This window comes from Microtus oregoni, unplaced genomic scaffold, assembly GCF_018167655.1.
Source record: "Microtus oregoni isolate MIOR12 unplaced genomic scaffold, Mior012 000011F_ref0000422, whole genome shotgun sequence".
In the NCBI taxonomy this organism is placed as follows: Eukaryota; Metazoa; Chordata; class Mammalia; order Rodentia; family Cricetidae; genus Microtus; species Microtus oregoni.
Window position 1 is genome coordinate 8,251,955 of NW_024543070.1, and position 12,647 is coordinate 8,264,601.

At 41.6% G+C, this 12,647-nt stretch overlaps 1 protein-coding gene across 1 annotated transcript; it reads left to right on the forward strand.

Moving 5' to 3' along the window:
- The first annotated feature begins 62 nt into the window (after window positions 1-62).
- Window positions 63-9,863, forward strand: Atg12 (autophagy related 12). Its single transcript, XM_041659851.1, has 4 exons — window positions 63-460; window positions 4,585-4,721; window positions 6,853-6,915; window positions 7,464-9,863. The coding sequence occupies exons 1-4, from the start codon at window positions 133-135 to the stop codon at window positions 7,521-7,523; spliced, it is 588 nt and encodes a 195-aa protein (XP_041515785.1). The 5' UTR covers window positions 63-132; the 3' UTR covers window positions 7,524-9,863.
- The last annotated feature ends 2,784 nt before the right edge of the window (window positions 9,864-12,647 follow it).

Sequence of the window (12,647 nt, forward strand, 5' to 3'; positions counted from 1 at the left end):
GGAAGCGTCCCGGGCCGGAGCCAACTTGCTGGAGGGAGGGGGCACGTACTCAACTGGTGGCGCGCGGAGCCGCGTCGTGGAACGTTCCGGAAGCTCGCTGCGACTAGATGACACTCAGAACTCTTTTAAATAATGTTTCCAACGGATCATCTAATGTACCGCTCTCCAGACACCCCAAAATTCACTGTTGTCCCGGGTCCCCCCACCCGGCGCCTGCTTTGCGACCCTCCGTGGAGCAAGGCCCAACCTCTGCACCGGGTACGTCACTTCCGCCATCCACTCTCGGCGAGCAAGATGGCGGAAGATCCCGAGGCTCTGCTGCAGCTCCCTCCTTCAGCGGCTGCAGCCGGCGGCGAGAGCCTTTCGGAGCTCTCCCCGGAAACTGCCACCCCAGAGCCCCCGTCTTCGGCCACAGTCTCCCCGGGGACGGAGGAGCCTCCCGGTGACACCAAGAAAAAAAGTAATGTCAACATCCATTTGTGTGCGGAGGCGGGAGATGTAATAGAATTTGTAAGGAAGGCGGCCCGTAAAGAAGCGAAAGCTAGAGAAGGGCGCGTCCCAGAGGTGCTCTTTCTCCTCTTGCCGGTGTTCGCGCCTTTGGGTGCCTACGTGATCCGGGTGATACCCGGATTCGCCATCCTTCGCACTTTTTACGGGGTCTTGGAGGTAGTCAGCCTTCGAGCAATTTGAAGCTGGGTTGCGAGTGAGATCTTGGTACTTCCGGGTAGAACAGAAGTTACTGAAATCAAAATGTAAGGTGACGGGCGACAAGTGGAGTACAGTCCACGAATTGTGACGAGTTTCGCTATTGGCTTCCCCCAATGTGGATATGAATGAAACAGTAATGGAATGAATTTAGATTCATTCTGTAGAACGAAAACCTGGAACTTGAGCTACTGTGAAGAATGCTAAGGGAAAACTCAAGGTATAGGTGCCACCTTTTAGTTAGCTATGTATTTGGGATGGGGGGTAAGCCTTTTTTTGTGCAATATTGAATATTTCTTTTACCTAGCTGTCCTCAGCCTCTGTATTGTCATATATGTTTGCCACTGGAAAGTAAGGAAATTGAGGTTAACTTGCCCTGAACACTGTAAAGTGAGATTTGACTATAAGAAAAATCAGCAAACTAACACGTATCGATGGAAAGGGTAGACCTTGTCCTTGATTGTTCTCCTTTCAGGGACATAAAATTTAGATCCGGGTATCTCTGCTGCTCCTTAATCTCACCAGCTTGTTTGTGCAGCACAGGAGAATTGTTTCCCAGCACTGCTCCTGGAGGAAATGCAGGTGTATGTCACTCAATAGTAAAACGGTACTAAAGGTCCAGGGGTTCAAGTCCCAGCTCATCTAGACAGAAAAAAAAAAAATGACCTTGCGGTTGGAGGAAATCTGCCATGAATATATATGCTGTACTTAGTATTTTGACAGATGACCAGTCAACCTGGAAAAAAAAAAAAGTCCTAATATTTTTTTCCTCCAGTTAGTTGTAGCAAGCTCACTTTCAAAGGTTTCCTTTAAGATGGAAGCACCGGGCCGAGAGTTGTGACATACACTCTTAATCCTAACATTCAGAAGCCTTTGACTAGCAAATCTCTGTATGGTCAAAGCCATCCCCGGGCCAGAAACAAACAAAAACACCTAGCCATCTCAGGCAAAGTTTTAGTCTTTCACACTGATGATTGCTATACCAAAATCAAAGAAAAACTAGAAAATGACCCATAATCCAAGATGATGCCTGAGGTGGCTGTGTTTGTTTGGGTCTCCATATTTCCTTTCTTTTTCTTCTCTCTCTCTCTCACTCTGACAAGTTGAATTCCTATTTTCATCCTTTTGTAGACAATTTCTTTATCAGATATTTCACATTTCCACTGTAATTTGCCAAAGAAAGATGGCATGTTCTTGACCCTGCTGGCACAGGCTTCCCGGGCTGAGCGTTTAAATACCAGTGCTAAGGTCCTACTTTGCAAAAGATTGTGATTTAATTGCTGTGTATATTAACTTCTCTGGTTGATTCTAATGTGTAGTCAGGGTTCAGAGCTACAAGCAAGTCATTTTGGGAACTAAGACTACAGCTGTAATTACTACATAATTACTATAAATTACTGTGTCTCCAGCTTCTTGCCCTCTGGCTCTTCTTTCTTCAGTAGTACATTTCAGTGCCTAATTGCTGCCGAGTTATTGATTGCTCCAGGGGTCGAGGGAACTGAGGAGGAAGGTATGAAAGATAGACTAACCAAAATCACCTTTATGCCTTCCCGACTCATCCTTATTCCCAAAAATAACTGAAAGGGCATTTACATAGTTCTTTTCTAGGAAGATGAGCTGCATCATATGTTCTAGATCCTGTGTTTCATTTCAGGAGGAGATGTGATCTCCTGGAACTCATTCTGTAGACCAGGCTGGCCTCAAACTCCCAGAGATCCATCTGCCTCAGCCTCCTAAGTGCTGGGATTAAAGACCTGCACCACCACACCTAGCTTCAGGAGGAAACTTGAATAAGTTGATCCCAACTTTGAATGCCAAACAAATGGGGCAAGAGTGTGGTAACAATTGGACAGTTCTGCTCTTGGGGCAGCTTTGGTTGTAGGTGTCTCTTAAGGGAAATAAACTTCATTCAGGAGATCAGTCTTTATTTGCATATCTGTGTGCTGTGGGATAATGTTTTAGCACACTGTAAATATTTGTTTAAAAATGCTGATTGGCCAGTAGCCAGGCAGGAAGTATAGGCCACTTACAAGTTCTAGGAAGATGAAAGGCAGAGACACAGTCACCAGCCAGACACAGAGTAAGCAAGATGAGAATGCCTTACTGAGAAAAGATACCGAGCAGTGTGGCTAAACTTAGACAAGAATTATGGGTTAACTTAAGTTGTAAGAGCTAGTTAATAATAAGCCTGAGCTGATAGTCCAGACAGTGTGTTTCTTTGGTACTGAACGGCTGTGGGACCAGGCGGGACAGAAACTTTCATCTACATCTGTGTTTTGAATCATTGAAATATTACTGCTTTCTTTGAAACTTTTTTGGGCCCCTGATTTTTTTTTTAATAGTGTGTAACACGAATAATAAAAACTCAGAGACAGATATTGGGGTTCAAGCTGAAGATCAGAAAAGCAAAGCAGCTAGCCACTTGGCTCTTACCCCTACCTCAGACCAAAAATGGGTGATCCTGCCTCCAGAAATTCTCAGATTGAGACAGCATGAGACCTGTCTCCTCCCGTTTTATATTCCTCTCTAGGGCTGAGATTAAAGTCATGCACCACCACTGCCCAGCCTCTATGACTAGCTAGTTTGGCTACTGGGATTAAAGGTGTGAGCCACCACTGCCTGGCCTGTATGGCTGACTAGTATGTCTGCTTTGCACTGATCTTCAAACAAGCTTTATTTATTAAAATACAAATAATATACCACTATAGTAATAGGGATTTTTTTTTCATTAAAAAGTTAAGTATAGGAAATTTAGTATTTACAAACAGCCATATGTCACTACTACGAAGTAACATTTTGATGCTATACTAATCTGAATATGTGTATGTGATTCTGAATGAAGTTGGGGTTGTATACACACGCTTTTCTATTTTGCACATTTTCTCAGCTTCTTAAACTATTAACTGCTTTTAAAATGTGTTCTTGAAGCCAGACTGTGGTGGCACACGCCTTTAATCCCAGTACTCAGGAGGCAGAGGCGGGAGGATCTCTCTGATTTCGAGGCCAGCCTGGTTTACAGAGCGAGTTCCAGGACAGGCTCCAAAGCTACAGAGAAACCCTGTCTCAAAAACCAAACTGTATTCTTGAACATCTCTTTATAAGCTTAAATTTCTATTAGTATAACTTATGGCCTGGGTACTGCTGTGAACGTGCATTAACTGACTTAGTCCTCATATCAGCCCTGTGAGGTAGGTGCTGTTACAGGGGTTTGAGAGTGAAAGAGTTTAGTGCTTGTAGCTCTACAAGAGACAGAGCCATAGTTTGGACCCAATTTGGAATGTGTGTCCTTTCTCTATAAATTCTGCCATAAAGCAGCTCATATTTTATTTAATCCTACCTACTTATATGTGTTGAATATGTAAATTTACTGCTTTTTCCCCCCTGTAAAAATAAATGTTTTGATAAAGGTGACATCCTTTTATTTGAATATAAATCTCAAGCTATTCTAGATTTTAAGTAATATATTATTGAGTCAAGGTGTATCTCCAAGTATCGGATATGTATTACCATATTGCTTTCCAGAAAGGCATGCCATGTTACAGTGGCGGCAGCAGCATTACCTACATTACCACCTTATTTTTACCACCAATTTTGTAGGTGAAAAATGGATGAGTTTTTTTTTTTTAACTTGGTTTGGGTATTATTTATATCATGGGCTAGATCGATTTATTATCTTTAGAGTTCTCTTGTGTCGAATGTGTCTTAAAGATTAATCTCATTAGAAAGAACTTTGTAGGATTAAGGGGGAAAATAGTAGAGAAGAGTCTAATATTTTGTATTTCCCACATAGCTCCAGAAAAGTAATTGTAGATAAAGTTTGTTTTCTGAACGGTTTCACATCACCTTCTCATCAGATGTTTCAAAACGATTTTTTTGAAGTTGACATCCTGCTGAAGGCTGTAGGAGATACCCCTATAATGAAAACAAAGAAATGGGCTGTGGAGCGAACCCGAACCATCCAAGGACTCATTGACTTCATCAAAAAGTTCCTTAAACTCGTGGCCTCGGAACAGTTGGTATGAATACAATAATGATTGTTTGCCTATAAAAATCCACAGTAGTTCCTAGGCAACCCTGAGTAACACGTGTACGTACAAAGTTACACGTTGCTTTTGTTCTATGGACTTTTGAGCAGATTCTTCCTTTGTTCTCGAACACGGTTGTTTTTATTGTTTACCTCTGGAGGTGGTTGCCATGTACATGCAGTGGTCGGAACAGTGCTTGGGAGTGGATTCTCCGTCCACCATGTTCCTGGAAATTATGTCAGGTCATCGGGCAGGAAGTGTGATTACTTATCCCAAGCCCTTAACATCATGTTTATCATTACAGTTGTTGCTTTCCATTCTGTTTGTTTTGTATTTTTTAAGGCTGGCATTTTAGTTATTTTCCTCAAAGTATCACTGAATATCCATGCAGAATTATTTGTCATAGAACATTATATGAACTCTGTATATTAGTACAGTTTGGTGTTTAAATTACTTTGATTCTGTATTGCTTTTGTCCTATTGTTCTTGAGGTAAGCAATGTGTCTTTCACATATGGTTAAAGAACTAAGACTCATATACCTATTTCATGGTATACAATATAGTAAGCACTCCATTTAGGTTTTAGTTGTGATAAGGGTTTTGTTTCTTTGAAGAACCTCGGGCATCATGCTTCAGTTGCCATCCATCTTGTTCTTTGAGACAGTTTCATTGGCCTAAAGCTCACCAAGCAGGCTAAACTGTCTAGCCAGTAAGTCCCAGGAGTCCCCGTCTCCCTCTCCCTATTGCTGGGAGTATGTGAGGGTAGAACTCTGGTCTTCACACTTGCATATCAAGCACTTTACCAACTGAGCTATCTCCACAGTTAGCAGTGGATACATTTTGAGAAATACATTATTAGACGCTTTTGTTTTTGTGTGAACATCTTAGAGTATGGTTACACTGATTAAAATAGCATGTCTCATGAAGACAGGATCTTACAGGACCATGATCATGAACACAGTCCTTCCTAAACTAAATCATCACTAAAGCACATAGCTGTGCTTGGCATTATATGTTATTTGGTGTGGTTTGCTCTGAGTAGCCCCATGAGATATAGATACTATTATTTTCAGTACTGCTCATATACATAGAGTGGGCCATGAAATGTTATTTGTGTTTAGGGCCAGGACTCTTAACTGTCTCATTCAGTACAGAAGGAAAAAACTTAACCAATATTTATTGTTGTATAAACAATACCTGTTGACTAACTGTTCACATACTGTTTCTGTTTAAAAGAGAGAGAGTTGTTACGCCTAGAATATTTTATCCTTAGATTTTGAGATGGATGTTACCTGCCAGTTTTCTTCTATTTTCTAAAAAGAAGTTGATCAAAAAAGCCTCTTCGACACTATGACCTTTTGCTTTAATATATTTAGGAATTCTTTAAGCACTATTTAAAGTGATTAAAATTGATTAAAAGTCTAGAACAATGAATCCTTTTTTTCTCTTCAACTAATTTAATACTAAGAATGTCCAGCTTAAAACTCAGTACCTCAGAAATTTTTCAAAAGTAGTAAAGATCAAAAGAAAAAAAAGAGGAAAATGCCCAATATCAAATGTATTGATTTTTAACTGCAAATGTGAAATTAGTAGAAGAAATTTTATCTTGGCTCAGTGGGAATTATTTTTCTTCTTTTGGGATAGTCTCACTGTGTAGCGTAGGCTGGCCTTGAAGTCATGGGCAATCCTGCACTCTCACCTTCTGGGATTACAGTCAGGAGCTGCTATGCCAAGTAGGCATTTTGTTAATGTAGTGTTTTGAATATCCTTCCAAAAACTATTTGTGAAAAACTACTTAAAACGTATTTATCTAGGGAACTGGTTCAGTCTATAAAGGCCTTCCACCCACAAAGATGAAGATCTAGTACCTAGGGACCTCAGGGCCCTGTGCTGGTCTATGTGACCCCAGTGCCTGGTGGGGAGATGGGCAGACTCTGGATCTCAGTGACCAGCCAGACTTGCCATCAGGTGAGTTCCAGACTCAGAGATGGGCTCAGTCTCAAGCAGGAGAGCCACCAAGGATGCCCAGTGTTGATCTCTGGCACAGACACCATACACAGTGTTTAAAAATGTCTTAGTTACAAAAAGGATACCATTTTGAATCCATTTTTTTTCCCTTTAGTTTATTTATGTGAACCAATCCTTTGCCCCTTCCCCAGACCAAGAAGTTGGAACTCTATATGAGGTAAGTAACCTACCCTCATGGGTATTGTGTCTATTGAACATTGTGGACTATTGATTGGCGTCTTTAAGAGCTAGCATGCCATCTTAACTATCAGTGGGGGAAAGCCCTTTGTTCTCTTATGTCATGAACACCTTTAACATAGTAGGATCTTTATAATTAAGCTTAAACAGTCAAGGGATAAGTTTTATTTAGAAGTAATTTTTGCTTTTCTTAGAAATTTTGTCTAATCTGTATCACTTCTGCATTGTTCATTGTCATCCGTATTTGATAAAGCCACACTAGAGTGACCTCGACAGTGCTGCTTCATGACAGTAGTCATGAGTAGATAGACTAGCACTGCCAGGAAAGAGCTGAGAATACCTGATCAGAGATGTCACGAAGGCAGTGAAGGTGTTTAAGCCCATACCCAGGTACCCTAGTTTTGTTGAATGTGTATAATATTGATATGTATGATAGAGGTATCCTTTGGAAAATGTAGTATGTTATAGAACTCTTTCTTAATCTAAAAAGAGTTAGTGTTTAATGTGTTGTTTTTTTTCTTTCTGTAGTGTTTTGGCAGTGATGGTAAACTGGTCCTACATTACTGCAAATCACAGGCGTGGGGATGAGCCACAGAAGAACAGCTAGATATCATCACAGAAGAAAGGGCTCAAGAGGCTTATGACTATCAGATACTCAGCATGAATCTGCCATGAGTTGTGCTTATGTGTAAGAAGACAACATAGAGTAAATGGACTAAAAACGAGATTTACATTACCATAAAATCATGAAAGATTAGTGTGCCCATTACCCCTGCCCACTCCTGTTTCAGATCTGCCTCCACGGTTAGAAAGGGGGCTAGAACTCTATTGTGGGTTCTCAGGATGACTGGCGTTCCTTGTGGAGTTGGCACTGTGTTCTTTCCATGGTAAAGACTAACTGAAGGGTTTGTGTTTCGAGGTGTTTTTTTAACTTATTCAGGGAACCTCTGTTTGGAATATGGAATGTTTACATTTGTCTGTATTGCTTTGTGAAACCAAGCGCACTGACTTGTCTCAGTGCCTTAAGTTATCCAGTAGAGGGCAGCCCAGTTGATAAAATGAGTTGACAGTTGTGACATCTTTGCCAGATGATTGGAGGAACAACTGTTGAACCTAGTTTCTAGTTAATGTGTAATCAGGAAAGCAACTATGTTGACAGACTGGAAGAATTGGAGGATGTGCATAGTTTAAAATTAATCATGCCGGAAACAATTGTACAGATTGTGAGCAAATGAGTCCTCGACGCTTTTCAGTCCTGCCGTTTATGATGCGTGTGCTTCAGCCTGGGCATCGTGGTCACACTTGTAATTCTAGCGCTCAGGAAGCCTGGGCAGGAGGATCAGGAGTTCAAAACCAGTCTGCGCTGCAAAGAACTTATTCCAAACAGACTCTTGACCCCCACCCTGTGTATTCCTAGTGTCAGCTATCTGTGTCAGAGCAATTGACTTAGTTAACCCAGCAACATCATCAAGCTTTCGATTCATCCCAGCCCTCGTTTGTAAGCTGTGTGTTTTTAGTTTGTTTCTTTGCTGTGCTGGAGATCAGTGTACACTCAAGGCCATGGCTCTGCACAGCTGCATCTCCAGCACTCAGTGAGTGCTTCATAATGTGTTTTCCAAATTGAAAGCATTCAAAGATAGTGATTTAAAAATAGCCTGCATAGGCCAGACAGTGGTGGCGCACGCCTTTAATCCCAGCACTCGGGAGGCAGAGGCAGGCGGATCTCTGTGAGTTCGAGGCCAATCTGGTCTACAAAAGCTAGATCCAGGACAGGCTCCAAGGCTACAGAGAAACCCTGTCTCGAAAAAAGTCTCCAATTGTATGTGTCTGTCGTGCCATCATGGAAGAGAGTATCACTGTTACTGCTGTCATTAGACTGGTCATTGCTTGAGGTAAGATTTAACTTTTTTTTCTTATGTACCGTATTTGTTATGTGTTTTTTTTTTTTGTGGGGAGAAGGGGTGGACTCTGCCTAGCCTGGAACTCACAGAGATCTGTTTACCTACTCTGTCTCATGATGCTGAGATTTGAGGTATGGATCACCTTACCCTGCTCCAAACATGTCGAACCAGAACCAGACATGATAGTGCACACTTCTCCAGCACTCAGAAAGCTGAGGCAAGAAGATTGACTATTTAAGACCAGTGTGGGCTAAAGGATGAGACTATCTGAACACAACATGAAAATAACCCTTCCCCTCCCCTGACAAAAGTGTTCCAATAAATTAAATGTCTAAACCGATTACAGGATTTAAAGTATGTCAGAATTCCAAGGGTTTCTTTCAGAAGTGATGATAGAAATGTATTTTTTTAATCAAAAACAAAAAAAAAAAAATGAAGACTTGAATTACTCTTTTTTGTTCTTTTTGAGACAGACTGTGTCACTCAGGCTGACCTGCCTCGGGCTTTTGGGTGCCAGGCTTATGCACCACTGCTTCTGGCTCATTTGTAGCTCAATTTCTAGAGTGTGCTTTATAGTAGTACTCATCCATGTGAGCCATGGAGGATGCTGTGTAAGAACACAGCACAGTGCTGTTGGCTTCTTGTTTCTGCCCAAGAATGAGTTTTGGATGTCCCCTTGTCAGCATTACCCTGGAATGAGTTAATACAGGTAATAGTTCACAGAGGGAGGATGTGGACAGTGAGATAGATGTACAAAATGTAGGCTCAGGAAAACACCTGATGTACTAATTTATGAGCAGTGTCAGCTGGATAAGGGAAAGGTCTGTTCTACCTTTGCCCGCTACGAGGTTTCTAAAAGAACACAATGGTAGATACTTAACAGGAGAAATAATGTTGGATTTATTGTTTGCTGATGTTCTAGATGCCAGAGTGCTTACTGCCTCCATGAAATCAGAAATACTTGAGTTTGAATTTGTAATTTTTATCAAAATAACTTATTGCCATATTAAAGCAAAAGTTAACTAAATTTGTATGCCTTATTTTCTTCCCCCGGTAGTTTTGAGGACTATGTAGGGATTTATACTATCGAATTGTTTTACATTGTCTGTTGGTCTTTGCCCAAATAATTTTCGACACTTGTAAGCAGGGAGCCCATGACTGATGGGGTGACTGGACAGTTTAAAGCATCTCAGGGGCAGTTGAAACATAGGAGGAAAAGAGAATGAACCTTCGTTTTTATTTCAGTTTTCCCTGTGTGTGATGAGTATATGGTAGTATCTGCACCCTGTGCAGAGGTACAACAGCACACAAGTATACATGAATATTCCACGCCTATCCTTCAAATTATTTATGCCAGGGATTTCATAATGAGTTTTCAAATATTTAGAACATATAGCAAATTAAAGTGATTTGTTGCTAATCAAAATAAGATTGAATTCTTCCTGAAGGCTGATTTTTAGAAGTTTTAACTTTAAAGATTTTGGTTTTTTCTTTTCATAATAAATTTTTTAATTTATGATTTATTATTATAAATTAAATATTTATTATTTATTATATATAGTCTTCTGCCTGCATGTGTGCCTGCAGGCCCAGAAGAGGGCATCAGGTCTCGTTGCTGATGGTTGTGAGCCATCATGTGGTTGCTGGGTATTGAACTCAGACCCTGTGGAAGAGCAGCCAGTGCACACTAATCCCAGTGCTTGGGAGGGAGAGGCAGGCAGATCTCCGTGAGTTTAAGGCCAGCCTGGTCTATAGAGCAAGTTCCAGGACAGATCCCAGATCCCAAAGTTACACAGAGAAGCCTTGGGGGTGGGAAGAAAACAAAATTGTAAGCTGTGCCTCAGATTACTAACTTTAGTCAGCCAGTTTATTTGTGTGTAACTTAACGGTAGGGTAGCATTACATACTGCAGGAGTATGAAGATGAAAACGGCTTGTTACGAAGCTCCCACTTCATTGTCCAGGTATTGTAATATGCTGAGCAAGCTTCGGGCAGGAAGAGAGCTGGCTCTAGGAAACTGACTGATGGGAAAGCTGAGAAAACTTATCTTACCACGGCAGTTTGCAGCCTGACAGGATTTGTTACTCCCTGGCTTGCCTGTTCTTTGTTTCCTTGCCTCCAAGGATTCACTAACTCTTCACTCCTTCAAGCCCCAGCTCCTTCAGGGTCTAATTGGGACTCTGAACTCTTCCTTAAAGTCTTGAGTGACTCAGGAGACCCTCCTCCTCCTAAGAACACGTGAGAAAGCCACGACAGTGACAGCGCTTAGCTGTGTGCTGCTGCGGCATACATGTCCCCATCACTCCATGATGGTGGGGCCTGCAGGTGGAAAGGAGGGCTGCTTCTGTTGCTTTTCCCTGACTGAATTAAGAGGGATTTAACTTCAAAAGGAACAAGGAAGGAAATCTGTAGCTTTCGTACAGCAGAAGGTAACAAAAAAAAAAAAAAAAAAAAAACAGTTGCAACACATGGAGAGGTTAATGATGTTAATATATGGATTCGTTCTGGATAAGGCAAACACTAATCAGCAAAACACCACAGGGCCTGGCGTAGATCAGTGATAGAGTTCTGGGTTGATCCCTAGCACCCCAAATAATTAAAAAGTGGAAAATGACTAATGAATGTGGAAAGACCTTGGGTGGTTAAAGAAAAATCTAAAAACTGCAGATGCTAATCATTGCCTTTGATCCATGACACCTGCAGTGGAGCAGCCAGATTTTCCTACTTGAATGTAAGTCCTACAGGTTTGGGGGCATTGGGTTTTGTGTTTTGTTGTTGTTTTTCTTGTTTTAGAAATACTGGAAAGTGGAAAACAAAAGCATTGGGCAGCACTGGTTTCGCTTGCTGTCTTCAGTGCATGAGAGATCAAACGTGAACGGCCATGAGGAGAATCTTAGAATTTAACTCCCACAGTCCTTTCACATCACAGGAAATTGGATACTAATCCTAACATTGGTTACTTCGAGTCTGTCCAGTGTGAAATGGCTCTTTTTACAGAGCTACCTGTAACAAGCCAGTCCACATTCCTGGCTCTCCCATGGGATTCACAAACCATGCCAATCGGCTTTTCTCCGGTCTTTCCATCTTTACTCATCTTCCAAACCAGCTCATCTGTCTGCAGATCCTGAAAGCTTCCCCTTCAGAACTTGTTAGCGCTCAGCCATTGTCTCCTCTAGCTCCTCTACCCTGCCGAGTCCATTGGACCTGCAGCCCTCCTCCCTTCTCCACAGTTGGCCAGTCACAGCCAGTCTGTGCTCTGAATTCAGACACTAAGATTGTGTCCATTCCAAGGACTTTTGTCCTTGGTTTTCCTCCTCTTGGAAGGGTCTCCTCCAAGTTAAATGCACTTGACCTCTCTGGTTCCTGCTCAAACGTCACTTTTAAGGACATCTTCCCCGAACACCCTCTAAACTGGCAATTCCTCACTACCCAGCTTCCCTTGCTTTGTATTTCTCCACTGTGTATACTGCCAGTGTCTGTCCATCTCTCCATGTACATTGCTGTGACTCAACCCTCCCCTTAGACTATCACCCATCTGAGGACAGTAATTAAAACATAGGGAATTTGGATTGTGTGAACAAGCTTGGCTCAGAGTACATGCTTTTTTAATGTTTTGCATTCATGGGTAGACACATTATTTCCAAAACTCTATTACTTGTAGCTCCTTTCTCTTGGAGTGCTGTCCCAGTGGCAGTATCTGACAAAACTACAGCCGTTGCCCTTAGTAACGGATCTACCTGGATCTTGACATTTCACTTATATAAATAAAAATAATGCAGGTGACTATCACAAGCTGACTTATACTGTCCCT

Coding starts and splice junctions, on each gene's coding strand:
- Atg12 (XM_041659851.1), top strand. CDS start 133: ATGTTTCCAACGGATCATCTAATGTACCGCTCTCCAGACACCCCAAAA. Junction 4,722..6,852: donor TCGTGGCCTCGGAACAGTTG/GTATGAATACAA, acceptor TTTTCCCTTTAG/TTTATTTATGTGAACCAATC. Junction 6,916..7,463: donor AAGTTGGAACTCTATATGAG/GTAAGTAACCTA, acceptor TTCTTTCTGTAG/TGTTTTGGCAGTGATGGTAA.